Source organism: Oncorhynchus mykiss, chromosome 5 (assembly GCF_057628025.1).
Source record: "Oncorhynchus mykiss isolate SJ-2025 chromosome 5, ASM5762802v1, whole genome shotgun sequence".
In the NCBI taxonomy this organism is placed as follows: domain Eukaryota; kingdom Metazoa; phylum Chordata; class Actinopteri; order Salmoniformes; family Salmonidae; genus Oncorhynchus; species Oncorhynchus mykiss.
The window spans coordinates 32172501-32188825 of NC_143026.1; the positions used below are offsets into that span (position 1 = coordinate 32172501).

Sequence of the window (16325 nt, forward strand, 5' to 3'; positions counted from 1 at the left end):
GCTTGCGGGCAGTGCGCTGGATCTTGAGCCTCTGGGTCTCCAATGAGCTCTGGAGCAGGCGGTAGCGGGCCTGCAGGTCCCAGTCACTGCCCCAGAGGAGGTGGACACTGCTGACCGGCAGGAAGTGGGTGGAGGGCAGCCTCTTCAGGAACGACTTAAACTCGTCTGGAGGAGGGAGAGAGAGGGAGGGAGGGTGAGTAAGAGATATTGAGGGAAACAGACAAAGACGGTCTGTTGTCAGTGCAACTTTGGGTCAGTCATCTTTTCTTTCAGTTCTCATGGGTTTCAACTGAAGCTTAAGTGGCATCATGATGCATTACATGCCTTGAATTAAGCTCTCAAAATACCATTGGCATTTATCATGTTGATACATATGCTCAAACTAAAATACCGTTTTCTACCCTTGTTTTAAAAATGTCTAGGTACTTCATCTTAGAAATCTCTTCATTGCAGCCAATGACCTTGAGCGACTCAAACTCATTTTGTGTGTCCTCTATAATATATATGTATGGCTGTCAGGTTTTATTTGGCTCCTTTTATTACTTGTTAATAATATATAAGTACGAACCCTGTCAGGTGGATACTGAGCGACTCCCTTTGGGAGTAACCAGCCTTCTCTGTACTTCACTATTCTGACTTGATCAGTAGGGGATGAGACAGGGGATGCTCAGTGATGTGACTGAGTGTTTGGCCAGAAATAACTGTCAGCAATGTGGGTCATTCGCTAGGCATTTGGAATATGGTGGTTTGTTGATAGGGTTTCTCCAACTGAAACAATGCAGATAGCGTTTTGATTGTAACTGTTTTATAAGGATGACATCTGTTTTGAAGGGTACATGTTCTATTTTGCAAGCTGTATCAACAGAAGTTATCGTTTCACCCTTTGATTCATGCAGGAGGCTGTACTGATTGCATAGTGTGTGGCTTCCCTATCTGACTGAATGACAATATATCCTCACACCCATTTAGCCTGTGGCGTGCTTAGTGAAACCTGGCTGAGGTGGTAGAGAGAATTGACTGTTTACGATTAACTCCTGGAGACTTTTTCTAAAACAGAAGATGTTCCAATGGGCCCTTGAATTATTCATCCCCACTTTATTGCAGATTGGTTCCAATAAGTTATCGTAGAAGGTGTAGAAGGTGACTCGCGTAAAATCCAGACACGCCCGATAAAAACCAGCTGACAGTATGAATTTAGAGCTTACTGTTAGTGGATATACCATTATACCACTGTTTTCTGTTGATATTGGATGCTGTAAAGACCTGCTTCTGTTCTACTGAATGACAGATCGGCCATTAATGCCTAGCTGAGGTCTATATGCAAACGTACAGTCATAACTGGCCTCTCCAGAGACGGAAACCAGTGACGGAAGCCAAGAAAGGAGCTAAATCATGGGATATCCTTATCATTTGCATCCCTCTTTATTGCTTTCTTAGGCCTAGATTCAATCAGATCAAGCCTTAACCGGCCATAGCATACACCTGCATAGCGGATGTTTTGGCGGTGTCTGAGGGGGAAATGTGTTGGAGCTGTCAAATCGGTGATCAGCTGCTCTTGCGATCACTGCCAAGAAGCCACGCCCACCCCACTCGTGTTAGAAGTTCAGCGAGAGAAAGTGTTAGGCAAAAATGTTACCTTTGTTTCTGCCTTTACTTTAGGAATAACCACCTAAATGAGGAACTCAATTTAACCTTGCGAAATACCCCATATGCAGTCACACTCCTAAAAACAAAAAAACATTTGTCATAAGAAACTAGCTCCCTGGTACACAGAAAATACCCGAGCTCTGAAGCAAGCTTCTAGAAAATTGGAACTGAAATGCTGCCACACCAAACTGGAAGTCTTCCGACCAGCTTGGAAAGACAGTAACGTGCAGTATCAAAGAGCCCTAACTGCTGCTCTATCATCCTATTTTTCCAACTTAATTGAGAAAAATAAGAACAATCCAAAATGTATTTTTGATACTATCGCAAAGCTAACTAAAAAGCAGCATTCCCCAAGAGAGGATGGCTTTCACTTCAGCAGTGATAAATTCATGAACTTCTTTGACGAAAAGATCATCATCATTAGAAAGCAAGTTACACTCCTCTTTAAATCTGCGTAGTCCTCCAAAGCTCAGTTGCCCTGAGTCTGCACAACTCTGCCAGGACTTAGGATCAAGGGAGACACTCAAGTTTTTTAATAATAAACTCAGCACAAAAAGAAACGTCCTCTCGCTGTTAACTGTGTTAATTTTCAACTAACTTATAATTTGTAAATATTTGTATGAACATGACAAGATTCAACAACTGAGACAAAAACTGAACATGTTTCACAGACATGTGACTAACAGAAATTAAATAATGTGTCCCTGAACAAAGGGGGGGAGTCAAAATCAAAATTTGCAGTCAGTATCTGGTGTGGCCACCAGCTGCATTAAGTACTCCAGTGCATCTCCTCCTCATGGACTGCACCAGATTTGCCAGTTCTTGTTGTGAGATGTTACCCCCACTCATCCACCAAGGCACCTGCAAGTTCCTGGACATTTCTCAGGGGAATGGCCCTTACCCTCACCCTCCGATCCAATAGGTCCCAGACGTGCTCCATGGGATTGAGATCCGAGCTCTTCGCTGGCCATGGCAGAACACTGACATTTCTGTCTTGCAGGAAATCAGGCACAGAATGAGCAGTATGGCTGGTGGCATTGTCATGCTGGAGGGTCATGTCAGAATGAGCCTGCAGAAAGGGTACCACATGAGGGAGGAGGATGTCTTCCCTGTAACGCACAGCATTGAGATTGCCTGCCATGACAACAAGCTCAGTCTGATGATGCTGTGACACACAGCCCCAGACCATGATGGACCCTACACCTCCAAATCAATCCCGCTCCAGAGTACAGGCCTCGGTGTAACACTTATTCCTTTGACAATAAACGTGAATCCGACCATCACCCCTGGTGAGACAAAATCGTGACTTGTGAGTGAAGAACACTTTTTGCCAGTCCTGTCTGGTCTAGCGACGGTGGGTTTGTGCCCATAGGCGACGTTGTTGCTGGGGATGTCTGGTGAGGACCTATCTTACGACAGGCCTACAAGCCCTCAGTCCTGCCTCTCTCAGCCTATTGCGAACAGTCTGATCACTGATGGAGGGATTGTGCGTTCCCGGTGTAACTCGTGCAGTTGTTGTTGCCATCCTGTACCTGTCCCGCAGGTGTGATGTTCGGATGTACCGATCCTGTGCAGGTGTTGTTACATGTGATCTGCCACTGCGAGGACAATCAGCTGTCCGTCCTGTCTCCCTGTAACTCTGTCTTAGGCGTCTCACAGTACGGATATTACAATTTATTGCCCTGCCCACATCTGCAGTCCTCATGCCTCCTTGCAGCATGCCTAAGGCACCTTCACGCAGAGGAGCAGGGACCCTCAGCATCTTTCTTTTTGTGTTTTTCAGAGTCAGTAGAAAGGCCTCTTTAGTGTCCTAAGTTTTCATAACTGTGACCTTAACTGCCTACAGTCTGTAAGCTGTTAGTGTCTTAACGACCGTTCCACAGGTGCATGTTCATTAATTGTTTATGGTTCATTGAACAAGCATGGGAAACAGTGTTTAAACACTTTGCAATGAAGATCTGTGAAGTTATTTGGATTATTACGCATTATCTTTGAAAGACAGGGTCCTGAAAAAGGGATGTTTCTTTTTTTGCTGAGTTTATATCTCTTGACACATTTATGAAAATAATCATGGCCTCTAAACCTTCAAGCTGTATACTGGACCCTACTCCTCTGAAAAATCAACTGTACATTTTGGGGTTCCTCAAAGCTCCGTTTTAGGACCACTATTGTTTTCACTATATATTTTACCTCTTGAAGATGTCATTCAGAAACATAATGTTAACTTTCGCTGCGATGCGGACAACACACAGCTGTATATTTTGATCAAACATGGCGAAGCCCCAAAATTAGCCTGCCTGGAAGCCTGTGTTTCAGACATAAGGAAGTGGATGGCGGAAAATGTTCTACTTATTAAATTCGGACAAAATAGAGATGCTAGTTCTTGGTCCCAAGAAACAAAGGGATATTCTGTTGAATCTGACAATTAATCTTGATGGTTGTACAGTCGTCTCAAATAAACTGTGGACCTTGGCGTTACTCTGGACCATGATCTCTCTGTTGACGAACATATCAAGACTGTCAAGGACAACTTTTTTTCATCTACGTAACATTGCAAAAATCAGAAACTTTCTGTCCAAAAGTGTGGGAGAAAAATGAATCCATGCTTTTGTCACTTCTAGGTTAGACTACTGCGACTAACCACCCTTGCTGTCTCTGCCTGGCCGGTTCCCTGTCTCCACTGGGATTCTCTGCCTCAAACCCTATTACAGGGACTGAGTCACAGTCTTATTGGTGCTCTTCCATGCCATGCCTAGGAGGGGTGCGTCACTTGAGTAGGTTGAGTCACTGATGTGACCTTCCTTTCCGGGTTGGCGCCCCCCTTGGTTTTGTGCCGTGGGGGAGATCTTCGTGGGCTATACTCGGCCTTGTCTCAGGATAGTAAGTTGGTGGTTGAAGATATCCCTCTAGTGGTGTGGGAGCTGTACTTTTGCAAAGTGGGTGGGGTTAAGCTCTCTGGGGTATGTGGGACGGTCGCCAACAGCCTGTGAAAGTGCAGGGCGCCAAATTAAAAACAACAAAAATGTCATAATTAAAATTCCTCAAGCATGCAAGTATTTTACACCATTTTAAAGATAACATTCTCATTAATCCAGCCAAAGTTTCTGATTTCAAAAATGCTTTACATTAAAAGCACCACAAACGATTATGTTAGGTCACCACCAACTCACAGAAAAACACAGCCATTTTTTCCAGCCAAAGAGAGGAGTCACAAAAAGCACAAATAGAGATAAAATTAATCAATAACCTTTGATGATCTTCATCAGATGACACTCATAGGACTTCATGTTACACAATACATGTATGTTTTGCTCGATAAAGTGCATATTTATATAAAAAAATCTAATTTTACATTGGCGCGTTACGTTCAGTAGTTCTAAAACATGCGGTGATTGTGCAGAGAGCCACATCAATTCAGAGAAATACTCATCATAAATGTTGATGAAAATGTTGATGAAAATACAAGTGTTATACATGGAATATAATATTTTTTACGGAAAAATCAAACCATGCAATAATCTGAGTACAGCGTTCAGACAACAAAGCAGCCAACAAAGATATCCGCCATATTGTCTAGTCAACATTAGTAAGAAATAGAATTATAAATAATCACTTACCTTTGATGATCTTCATCAGAAAGCACTCCCAGGAATCTCAGATCCACGATAAATGTTTGATTTGTTCGATAAGTTCATCATTTATGTCCAAATAGCTTCTTTTGTTAGTGCGTTTGGTAAACAAATCCAAACGCACGTTCAGGTCCAGCCGAACGTCGGACAAAAAGTTCAAAAGGTTATATTACAGCCCGTAGAAACTTGTCAAACTAAGTATAGAATCAATCTTTAGGTTGTTTTTATTATAAATGTTCAATAATGTTCCAACCAGAGAATTCCTATGTCTGTGGAAAAGCAATGGAACGAGAGCTAACTCTCTCGTGACCGTGCCTCAGAGCCTGTGGCACTCTGCCAGACACCTGGCTCAATCCCCTCTCATTCGCCCCCACTTCACAGTAGAAGCCTGAAACATCGTTCTAAAGACGGTTGACATCTAGTGGAAGCTTTAGGAAGTGCAATATGACCCCATTTACACTGTATATTGGAATGAAAAAAAACTCCACTTCTCACTTCGTGGTTGGATTTTTCTCAGGTTTTTGCCTGCCATATGAGTTCTGCTATACTCACAGACATAATTCAAACAGTTTTAGAAACTTCAGAGTGTTTTATATCCAATACTACTAATAATATGCATATATTAGCATCTGGGACAGAGTAGCAGGCAGTTTACTCTGGGCGCCTTATTCACCAAGCTACTCAATACTGCCCCCCTGTCACCAAGAAGATAAATCCTGCCTGTTTGGCTCTGTCCGGGGGTATCGTTGGACGGGGCCACAGTGTCTCCCGATCCCTCCTGTCTCAGCCTCCAGTATTTATGCTGCAATAGTTTATGTGTCGGGGGGCTAGGGTCAGTCTGTTATATCTGGAGTATTTATCCTGTCTTATCCGGTGTCCTGTGTGAATTTAATTATGCTCTCTCTTTTTCTCTCTTTTTTTCTCTCTCTCTCTCTCCTTTCTTTCTTTCTTTCTTTCTTTCTTTCTTTCTTTCTTTCTCTCGAAGGACCTGAGCCCTAAGACCATGCCTCAGGACTTCCTGGCATGATGTTTCCTTGCTGTCCCCCGTCCACCTGGTCATGCTGTTGCTCCAGTGTCAACTGTTCTGCCTGTAGCTATGGAACCCTGACCTGTTCACCGGACATGCTACCTTGTCCCAGACCTGCTGTTTCAACTCTCTAGAGACAGCAGGAGTGGTAGAGATACTCTGAATGATCAGCTATGAAAAGCCAACTGACATTTACTCCTGAGGTGCTGACCTGTTGCACACTCTACAACCCCTGTGATTATTATTATTTGACCCTACTGGTCATCTATGAACATTTGAACATCTTGGCCATGTTCTGTTATAATCTCCACCAGGCACAGCCAGAAGAGGACTGGCCACCACTCATAGCCTTGTTCCTCTCTAGGTTTCTTCCTAGGTTCCGGACTTTCTAGGAAGTTTTTCCTAACCACTGTGCTTCTACACCTGCATTGCTTGCTGTTTGGGGTTTTAGGCTGGGTTTCTGTACAGCACTTTGTGACAACAGCTGATGTAAGAAGGGCTTTATAAATACATTTGATTGAAATTTAATTGAATATAGATTTTATTTTATTTATTTTTATTTAAACTTTATTTAACTTTATAGTTTAAGGGGGTAAAATAACAAAATAATTAAGCATAATGTCAATTAATCTGTTACAGGTACTCAACAGCAACTTCGATTACCACACCCCTATTGTTTGTGGACGAAGACACATGGCCGATCAAAACTATAGTAGACTGTACAGTAGACTAACAAGAAATTGCTATCAAATATCCTTCCCTGCTTACCTGAGTTCTCAAAGTCCTTGTAGGAGGTTGCCCATGACTCCGCCTGTCCCAGCAGGGTGTTCTCCATGATCTGGATGTCGGTGATGGGACAGTTGCATTGTGGGTATTCGTCAGAACACATGCAGATACACTGGCTGTTCCGGCAGACGTACTCCCCCTCCCCGTTACACATGATGTAGCTCAGAGCTGACTGGACAAACTTCTCCTGGAGGTACTCTGGAAAGATGACCTGGAGACCTGGAACACAAAGGGAAATGGTTCATAAGAAACATGTCTAAAACACAGTTATGCTGTTTTGAAAAGAGAGGTTGGTATGAAATTGCATTTGAACTGAAAGTTTAACCTGTACATCTGTGTCAGTGTAGAAATGTTGAGATACAGGTTCAAAATCTATATTCAGTAGCAGTCAAAAGATCGGACACACCTACTCATTCAAGGGTCTTTCTTCATTTGAACTTTTCTACATTGTAGAATAATAGTGAAGACATAAAAGCTAGGAAATAACACATATATCATGTAGTAACCAAAAAAAGTGTTAAATAAATCAAAATATATTTTATATTTGAGATTCTTCAAAGTAGCCACCCTTTGCCTGGATGACAACTTTGCACATGTCTTGCCATTCTCTCAACCAGCTTCAGAAGGAATGCTTTTCCAACGGTTTTGAAGGAGTTCCCACGTATGCTGAGCACTTGTTGGCTGCTTCTCCTTCACTCTATGGACCAACTCATCCCAAACCATCTCAATTGGGTTGAGGTCTGATGATTGTGGAGGCCAGGTCATCTGAAGAAGCACTCCATCGCTCTCCTTCTTGGTCAAACAGCCAATACACAGCCTGGAGGTGTGTTGGGTCATTGTCCTGTTGAAAACAAATGATAGTCCCACTAAGCACAAACCAGGTGGGATGATGTATCGCTGCAGAATGCTGTGGTAGCCATGCTGATTAAGTGTGCCTTGAATTCTAAATCAATCACAGACAGTGTCACCAGCAAAGCACCACCACACCATCACACCCCCTACTCCATGCTTCACGGTGGGAACCACAAAAATCAAATCAAAGTTTATTCGTCACGTGCGCCGAATACAACAGGTTACAGTGAAACCTTACAGTGAAGTGCTTACTTACAGGCTCTAACCAGTAGTGCAAAAAAGGTATTGGTGAACAATAGGTAAGTAAAGAAATACAAACAACAGAAAAAAGACAGTAGCGAGGCTATATACAGTTGCGAGGCTATAAAAGTATTGAGGCTACATACAGATACCGGTTAGTCAGGCTGATTGAGGTAGTATGTACATGTAGATATGGTTAAAGTGACTATGCATATATGATGAACAAAGACTAGCAGTAGCGTAAAAGAGGGGTTGGCGGGTGGTGGGACACAATACAGATAGCCCGCAAAGTTGGGCCAATTGAGGTAGTATATACATGAATGTATAGTTAAAGTGACTATGCATATATGATAAACAGAGAGTAGCAATAGCGTAAAAGAGGGGTTGGGGGGGGGGGGGATACACAATGCAAATAGTCAGGGTAGCCATTTGATTACCTGTTCAGGAGTCTTATGACTTGGGGGTAAAAACTGTTTGTCCTAGACTTGGCACTCCGGTACGGCTTGCCATGCAGTAGTAGAGAGAAGTCTAAGACTGGAGTGGCTGGGGTTTTTGACCATTTTTAGGCTTTCCTCTGACACTGCCTGGTGTAGAGGTCCTGGATGGCAGGCAGCTTTGCCCCAGTGATGTACTGGTCCATACGCACTACCCTCTGTAGTGCCTTGCGGTCAGAGGCAGAGCAATTGCTGTACCAGGCAGGGATGCAACTAGTCAGGATTCTCTCGATGTTGCAGCTGTAGAACCTTTTGAGAATCTGAGGACCCATGCCAAATCTTTTTAGTTTCCTGACGGGGAATAGGCTTTGTCGTGCTCTCTTCACAACTGTCTTGGTGTGTTTGAACCATTCTAGTTTGTTGGTGATGTGGACACCAAGGAACTTGATGCTCTCAACCTGCTCCACGATGAGAATGGGGGCGTGTTCGGTCCTCCTCTTCCTGTCGTCCACAATCATCTCCTCAGTCTTGGTTATGTTGAGGGATAGGTTGTTATTCTGGCACCACCCGGCCAGGTCTCTGACCTCCTCCCTATAGGCTGTCTCATCGTTATCGTGACCAGACCTACCACTGTTGTGTCATCTGCAAACTTAATGATGGTGTTGGAGTCGTGCCTGGCCGGGGAGATCACATGTGGAGATCATCCGTTCACATACTCTTTGTTTTACAAAGACACAACAAATTTGAACTCATCAGACCAAAGGACAGATTTCCACTGGTCTAATGTCCCAAGCAAGTCTCTTCTTCTTGTTGGTGTCCTTTAGTAGTGGTGTCTTGGCAACAATTCAACCATGAAGGCCTGATTCACGCAGTCTCCTCTGAACAGTTGATGTTGAGATGTGTCTGTTACTTGAAATCTGTGAAGCATTTATTTGGGCTGCAAAATGAGGGTCAGTTAATTGCCGCTTTCTGAGGCTGGTAACTAATGAACTTATCCTCTGCAGCAGAGATAACTCTGGGTCTTCCTTTCCTGCGAAGGTCCTCAAGAGAGCCAGTTTCATCATAGCACTTGGTGGTTTTTGCGACTGCACTTGAATAAACTTTTAAAGTTCTTGAAATGTTCTTAAAATAATGGACTGTCGTTTCTCTTTGCTTATTTGAGCTGTTCTTGCCATAATATGTGACCCGTTTCAGGAAACTAGGTGTATGTCGCGGGTCACTACTTCACAGGAGAACCGCTTGAACCTTAACTTTCTTTTCCTCATCAAAATGTTGTTGTTTTTTGGCAGAAATGCCTTCTTGAACTTTCATGTACCTTATCATACTTTTTTGTGTGTGTATACCTTTAAACCAATACAGTATGCCTCAATGTCACTGATGGGGTTTTCAGGCTGCAGTTTGTCATGACAGATTCTGTACATCAACGCATATTGATGAAGTTGGTTTAAAAGTTTGCCCTTGTTTGACTTTGAGCTGACTTTCTCTGGAGGGCTATTCATGATGTGACAAAATGGAACAGTGATTGATGCCTGCTGTCCTGTTGTGTCTTGGTTTATTTAACACAGCAGTCATGTATTACTTGCTCCTCGTGTGTGTGTGTGTGTGTGTGTGTGTGTGTGTGTGTGTGTGTGTGTGTGTGTGTGTGTGTGTGTGTGTGTGTGTGTGTGCGTGTGTGCGTGTGCGTGTGTGTGTGTGTGTAAACAGTTTGGCAACACACTGAATGGATAATTGCCTCTCTTATGTTAGCGGTGACCTAGCCTTGGTAATCTGGAGATGGTTGGACGGAAAGTACCTCTTCACACTGAAAATACAAGCCAATGTATTAGAAAATAACTTAATAGATTTTTCTTCCTCAAATTAAACTGCATCTTGTCAAGGCAAGATATTCGTAATAGCTTTGACTTTAGTGCAAACAGCGCCTCTGAAAAAAAATGTGTTGTTAATGTGCTACTGAGTGATTGAACTAATTATGTTTCCATACTTGGATTATACTTCACCTTGAGAGCTTCAAGTTCCTTGGTGTCCACATCACCAGCAAACTATCACGGTCCACACACTAAGAAAGTCTTGAAGAGGGCACGACAAAGCCTATTCTCCCTCAGGAGACTGAAAAGATTTGGCATGGGTTCTCAGATCCTCAAAATGTTCGACAGCTGCTCCATCGAAAGCATGGTTGCATCACTGCATGGATGGCAACTGCTCAGTCTCCGACCGCATGGCACTACAGACGGTAGTGCGTACAGCCCAGTACATCACTGGGGCCAATCTTCCATCCAGGACCTCTATACCAGGAAGGCCCTAACAATTGTCTAAGACTCCAGCCATCTTAGTCATAGACTGTTATCTCTTCTAACGCACGGCAAGCGGTACCGGAGTGCCAAGTCCAAAAGGCTTATTAACAGCTTCTACCCCCAAGCCATAAGACTCCTGAACAGCTAATCAAAGGGCTACCCAGACCCCTCTTTTACGCTGCTGCTACTCTCTGTATATTATCTATGCATTGTCACTTTAACTCTACCTACATGTACATATTACCTCAATTACCTCGACTAACCGGTGCCCCCGCACATTGACTCTGTACAGGTACCCCCTGTATATAGCCTCGCTATTATTATTTTACTGCTGCTGTTTAATTATTTGTTACTTTTATCTATTTTTTTACATAGCACTTTTTTTCTTAAAGCTTCTTAAAGCATTGTTGGTTAAGGGCTTGTATGTAAGCATTTCACTGTACGGTCTACACCTGTCGTATTTGGCGCATGTGACAAATAACATGTTTTTTTTGGGACCTGCGGTAACGCCTGCAAATCTGTGTACGCGACCAATAAACGTTGATTTGATTGATTTACTTGCGTTTTACCCAAATATGAAAACTGGGCTTTAAAATCAGCAAAAAGACACGGTATGAAATAAAATGCGAATATGTTTTTAATTTTGCTCAGTGCAGCCATCTATTTTTATACATTCTTGTATCTAACAAAATCTTAACAGCAAATAAACAGTTGGAGAATCAATATGAGTATGCCGTTCATTAAATCCACTAAATAAAAACTAAACTGAAAACTGGTGGATGGCTTCAAAGTAAATGAAGCTTAATTCAAAATACATTAAAGCTTAATCACACAGTGCCATTTATCAAAGTTCATCATTTGCTAATAAATATTGTAAAGAATTAAACCTACCTGTGGTTAGCTTTCCTTATAATACAAAGTAATACCTTTCCTTTCGTGTAACTTGACAAATAAATGAAACCATGTCCATCTATAGGTAAGGTTAAAACAGTACAATGCAACCTTCCTCTATGAGAGAAAAGAAAGATTGATAAATGCACACTGTTGAATGCTCCCGTAGTTTTATTGAGTGCCACGTTTCGACCCGAGGTCTATGTCAGTAGTGTATAGGCATACACAGATTTCTATGAGTTCATGTTGTATCTTGCTACTCCGCTCTGTGTCTCAGTATTCTCACAACATTTAATCCCACCGTGTAACTTTGCTTTGTATTTACTCTGTGACAGAATACTCCATTCACAACTGTCGTCCTCATCAGTCCCAGTGCCGAACAGGGGTGGATGAGAAAGGAAGAGAGGGATGGATGGATGGATCATATCTGACCACAAAGAGTTGGATTGCAAAGGGCTCTTTTACCATCAGGCCTGTCTGCGGCCCCCGGAGCCAATATTCATTTAGCTTGATGTATTCCTGGGCCCTAAAATGTAATGTGATTTGTGGGGGAATCCAGATGGCGAGTTCACGGATCGACGCCGCTCACTGACAGAGGCAGTGCCAGCGGCCGAGTGCAAAATAACACAGAGTTTTTCAACCCCCTTATTCTCCCTCCTAGCACCAGGGCCACTCATTCTCCTTTAGATATTACAGAATCACTGCCCAGACCGCAGGACTCACACAGACACTGCTCAGCCAGTCAGAGGACTCTCTCTCTTTCTGCCTCTCTTCATTATTTTCTCTGTCGCTCTCTCTGACTCACTCTCACTGCCTCATTCTCTCTAGCAAACCACCCTCTCTGTCCCACATCCATTTCTCTCTCTCTCTGCAAACGTCTTATTCCCCATCTCTCACTCTGATTCAGTCATAATTGCCCCATCTTATGGTCTCCTCTACCACAAATCACAATGAAAAAAATCTGTGTAATAAAATGAGTCTATAAAAAAATGTCTTGCACTTTAGGTAAAACAACTTATTTTTATGCTAAAATGATGCCACCCTGAAACACTTAGTCTCCTTCCAGTGTAATAGCTAAATGAGTCCTGGATATTGTTTCGGTAGCACAGCAAACCATCAGAAGCCAGAGAGGCAGCACATCAAGGAGTTTAACTAAAGATTTACTTAATAAAATGGAGGCAAATATCAGAATTATTTTGCCACTGTTTGATAACCTCTAACTTCATGCTCCGTCAGTGCACATAATTCACAGTAAGCCCTCTGACTCACTCTGCCACTAAATAAATAGGACCTTGAATACCAGCTAATCTGATTGCATCATAGGCTAAGGTATTTCCCTCACGTATAACATACATACACTGTGGCAGGACTCAGGCTTCCATGAATGCTAAAAAGTGGCCCATGAATGCAGAAAAGTGTCCTGTGCCCGTGACTTTGCTGTCTCGCTCTTTCTCCCAGAGTTTTTGGTATGTTGATGGATGAGCTAGTGCGGGCGGCGGCCAAGCGTTCACGACTCCTCGCTAACACTCGCCGCTCGTTGTGATGCCCCGCTTCGCCTCATAAGATACAGTTTCATCAAAGATTAATAGACCATTGTGTAGCCACAAATTCGCAAAATAATCATTATTTAATCCACTGGTGCAATAAAGTGCATTACATTGAATGGGGCATTAAATTACACCGACTCATTTTAGGACCGCATAAAACATGAAAACCCCTAAACTGGAAATCCACCTCTTTTTACTCATCATAGGCTCGCCCATGTCCCTTGTAATAAAAGGGGCCGCATGGTTGTGTTAAGACCGTAACTGTTAATCCTCTGCTTTGTGCTCCAGCTTTGTTCAGATCAACCTATGACTCCTCTACAGTGTAGCTAATGTCGCTAGTCATCTCCATTTTTTCATATACAGTTTTTTACGTTCCGGCTAGCTTAGTGTGTCTGTTCAAATTATGCCTTGACAGAAAACTGTATTGATTGTAAAAATCCAAATTCTTAAAATGCAGCTTTTTACAGCTCTGGCTGTGCCTTACTTAGAATTGGTTTTATGTCTGTTCTGGGCAAATATATCCGCAGTGTTGTCAAACAGGACTGCTGGTGCAGTAGATTATTTTGTAGGAGATCGACAAGCTCATTTAAAAATTAATAAATAGGAATAATGTTCTGCATATTGCCCTTGATATCTTCCAACACTTAAATTTAATCACTGGTTTCATTTTGAGAAAATCGCACAAATGCATGATGTATTACCTACCTCATCTCTCAAGTAGACAACTGGATTTCATAACATTTTTATGAATACTGGAACACATTATGCAAATACCTAGACTAGTAAAAAAAATAGAGCGCTTCCGCGTATCTGAAGAAATGTATCAATACAACTGTAGTTTACGTTGAATGCACCCCACAATAATGGCTGGGTTGCATGTAGTAGCAGGATTGTGGTGGCCCAGGCCAATATTCAGTGAAGCAACAACATCGCTCTATAGACTGTACAAGTATATTTTCAGAGGAACCTAATAATTATTCTGTTTCCTCAAAGAATAATGAGAGGCTATCGTAATTTCTGTAAAAACAGAAAATTACATATATAAATTGCCCTTGCATTCAGGCCGACTACCGCCTTCTCATAAAGGGCAAGGCAGAAATTGCACGTTGCAGCATTTGGTTGATTGAACCAGGTGGGGAGTACAAGATGAGCTGTCCATGGTGTTGAAATATTGCCAATGGTGCTGAACACTGGACACAGAGACACAGAGAGATGGGTCAGGGCAATACTAAACCGGTGGTAACTTGTTTTCTTCTACAGTTCCAACACAGCATCACAACCACAGCAGGGACAATAATGTTATTGATTTATTAACAGTAGAACTTTTACACAATTTTGTAATAGCAGTGCCTGCAGACAGTTGCAAAAATATAGTGCTTTTTGTATTGCTGTTATCAAATGAATGTCCTTACACAATCTGTAACTATCTGATAGTAATCTCTCAGAGCTCTAGTCATTAACTGTGCAAAGATATGTTTTCACACAGTGAAATTGGAAATGTTTGTTTTTTGTACACTCTTAGAAAAAAAGGGTTCCAAAAGGGCTCTGTGGCTGTCCCAATAGGAGAACACTTTTTGGATCCAGGTAGAACCCTATTTGGATCCAGGTAGAACCCTTTTTGGTTGCATGTAGAACCTTCTGTAGAAATAGTTCTACATGGAACCCAAAATGGTTCTACCAGGATCCAAAAAGGGTTCTACCTGGAACCTAAAAGGCTTCTAGAAAGCACCTTTATTTCTAAGACTGTATTGTGAGAGAGCACAAGCTGCTCAGTCACGTGCACCAGTAGAATTTAACACCTTCAGCCACGTGTTCATGTGCACAGAAATGCTAGCAGGAACTCGGCTGGTGGGATCTTCCGCTGATATCACACACACACTTTATGGGTTTAGCCACAAAGCACATGTTCGACATGAATCCTGGAGGGGCCTAGACAGAAAGGTGTGACACTGATGTGTGCAAGCGTTAACATTTCCAACTTGGCTGAAAACAGATACAACTACTTGCTAATAAAAATCCAATGTCACATGGAAGAAGGGCGATTGAAAGAGAAAGTTTTTAATCAAAATTATTAGTATACACTATACATATATATATATATAGAGAGAGAGAAATAGATATATATCTATATACAGTATATACAGTGCCTTGCGAAAGTATTCGGCCCCCTTGAACTTTGCAACCTTTTGCCACATTTCAGGCTTCAAACATAAAGATATAAAACTGTATTTTTTTTGTGAAGAATCAACAACAAGTGGGACACAATCATGAAGTGGAACGACATTTATTGGATATTTCAAACTTTTTTAACAAATCAAAAACTGAAAAATTGGGCGTGCAAAATTATTCAGCCCCTTTACTTTCAGTGCAGCAAACTCTCTCCAGAAGTTCAGTGAGGATCTCTGAATGATCCAATGTTGACCTAAATGACTAATGATGATAAATACAATCCACCTGTGTGTAATCAAGTCTCCGTATAAATGCACCTGCACTGTGATAGTCTCAGAGGTCCGTTAAAAGCGCAGAGAGCATCATGAAGAACAAGGAACACACCAGGCAGGTCCGAGATACTGTTGTGAAGAAGTTTAAAGCCGGATTTGGATACAAAAAGATTTACCAAGCTTTAAACATCCCAAGGAGCACTGTGCAAGCGATAATATTGAAATGGAAGGAGTATCAGACCACTGCAAATCTACCAAGACCTGGCCGTCCCTCTAAACTTTCAGCTCATACAAGGAGAAGACTGATCAGAGATGCAGCCAAGAGGCCCATGATCACTCTGGATGAACTGCAGAGATCTACAGCTGAGGTGGGAGACTCTGTCCATAGGACAACAATCAGTCGTATATTGCACAAATCTGGCCTTTATGGAAGAGTGGCAAGAAGAAAGCCATTTCTTAAAGATATCCATAAAAAGTGTTGTTTAAAGTTTGCCACAAGCCACCTGAGAGACACACCAAACATGTGGAAGAAGGTGCTCT

The 16325-nt window shown here is 42.3% G+C and overlaps 1 protein-coding gene across 1 annotated transcript in view; it reads right to left on the reverse strand.

Moving 5' to 3' along the window:
• The window catches only part of LOC110523605 (BMP/retinoic acid-inducible neural-specific protein 1-like), a 162488-nt gene that overhangs the window by 14740 nt on the left and 131423 nt on the right, over positions 1–16325 (reverse strand). The window contains exons 6-7 of the mRNA XM_021602462.3: positions 7072–7308; positions 1–165 (exon numbers count right to left, since the gene is read on the reverse strand). The exon at positions 1–165 is cut by the window's left edge and continues 58 nt beyond it. Of these exons, the coding sequence (XP_021458137.2) occupies positions 1–165; positions 7072–7308 (402 nt within the window). The remainder of the gene's footprint in view (positions 166–7071; positions 7309–16325) is intronic.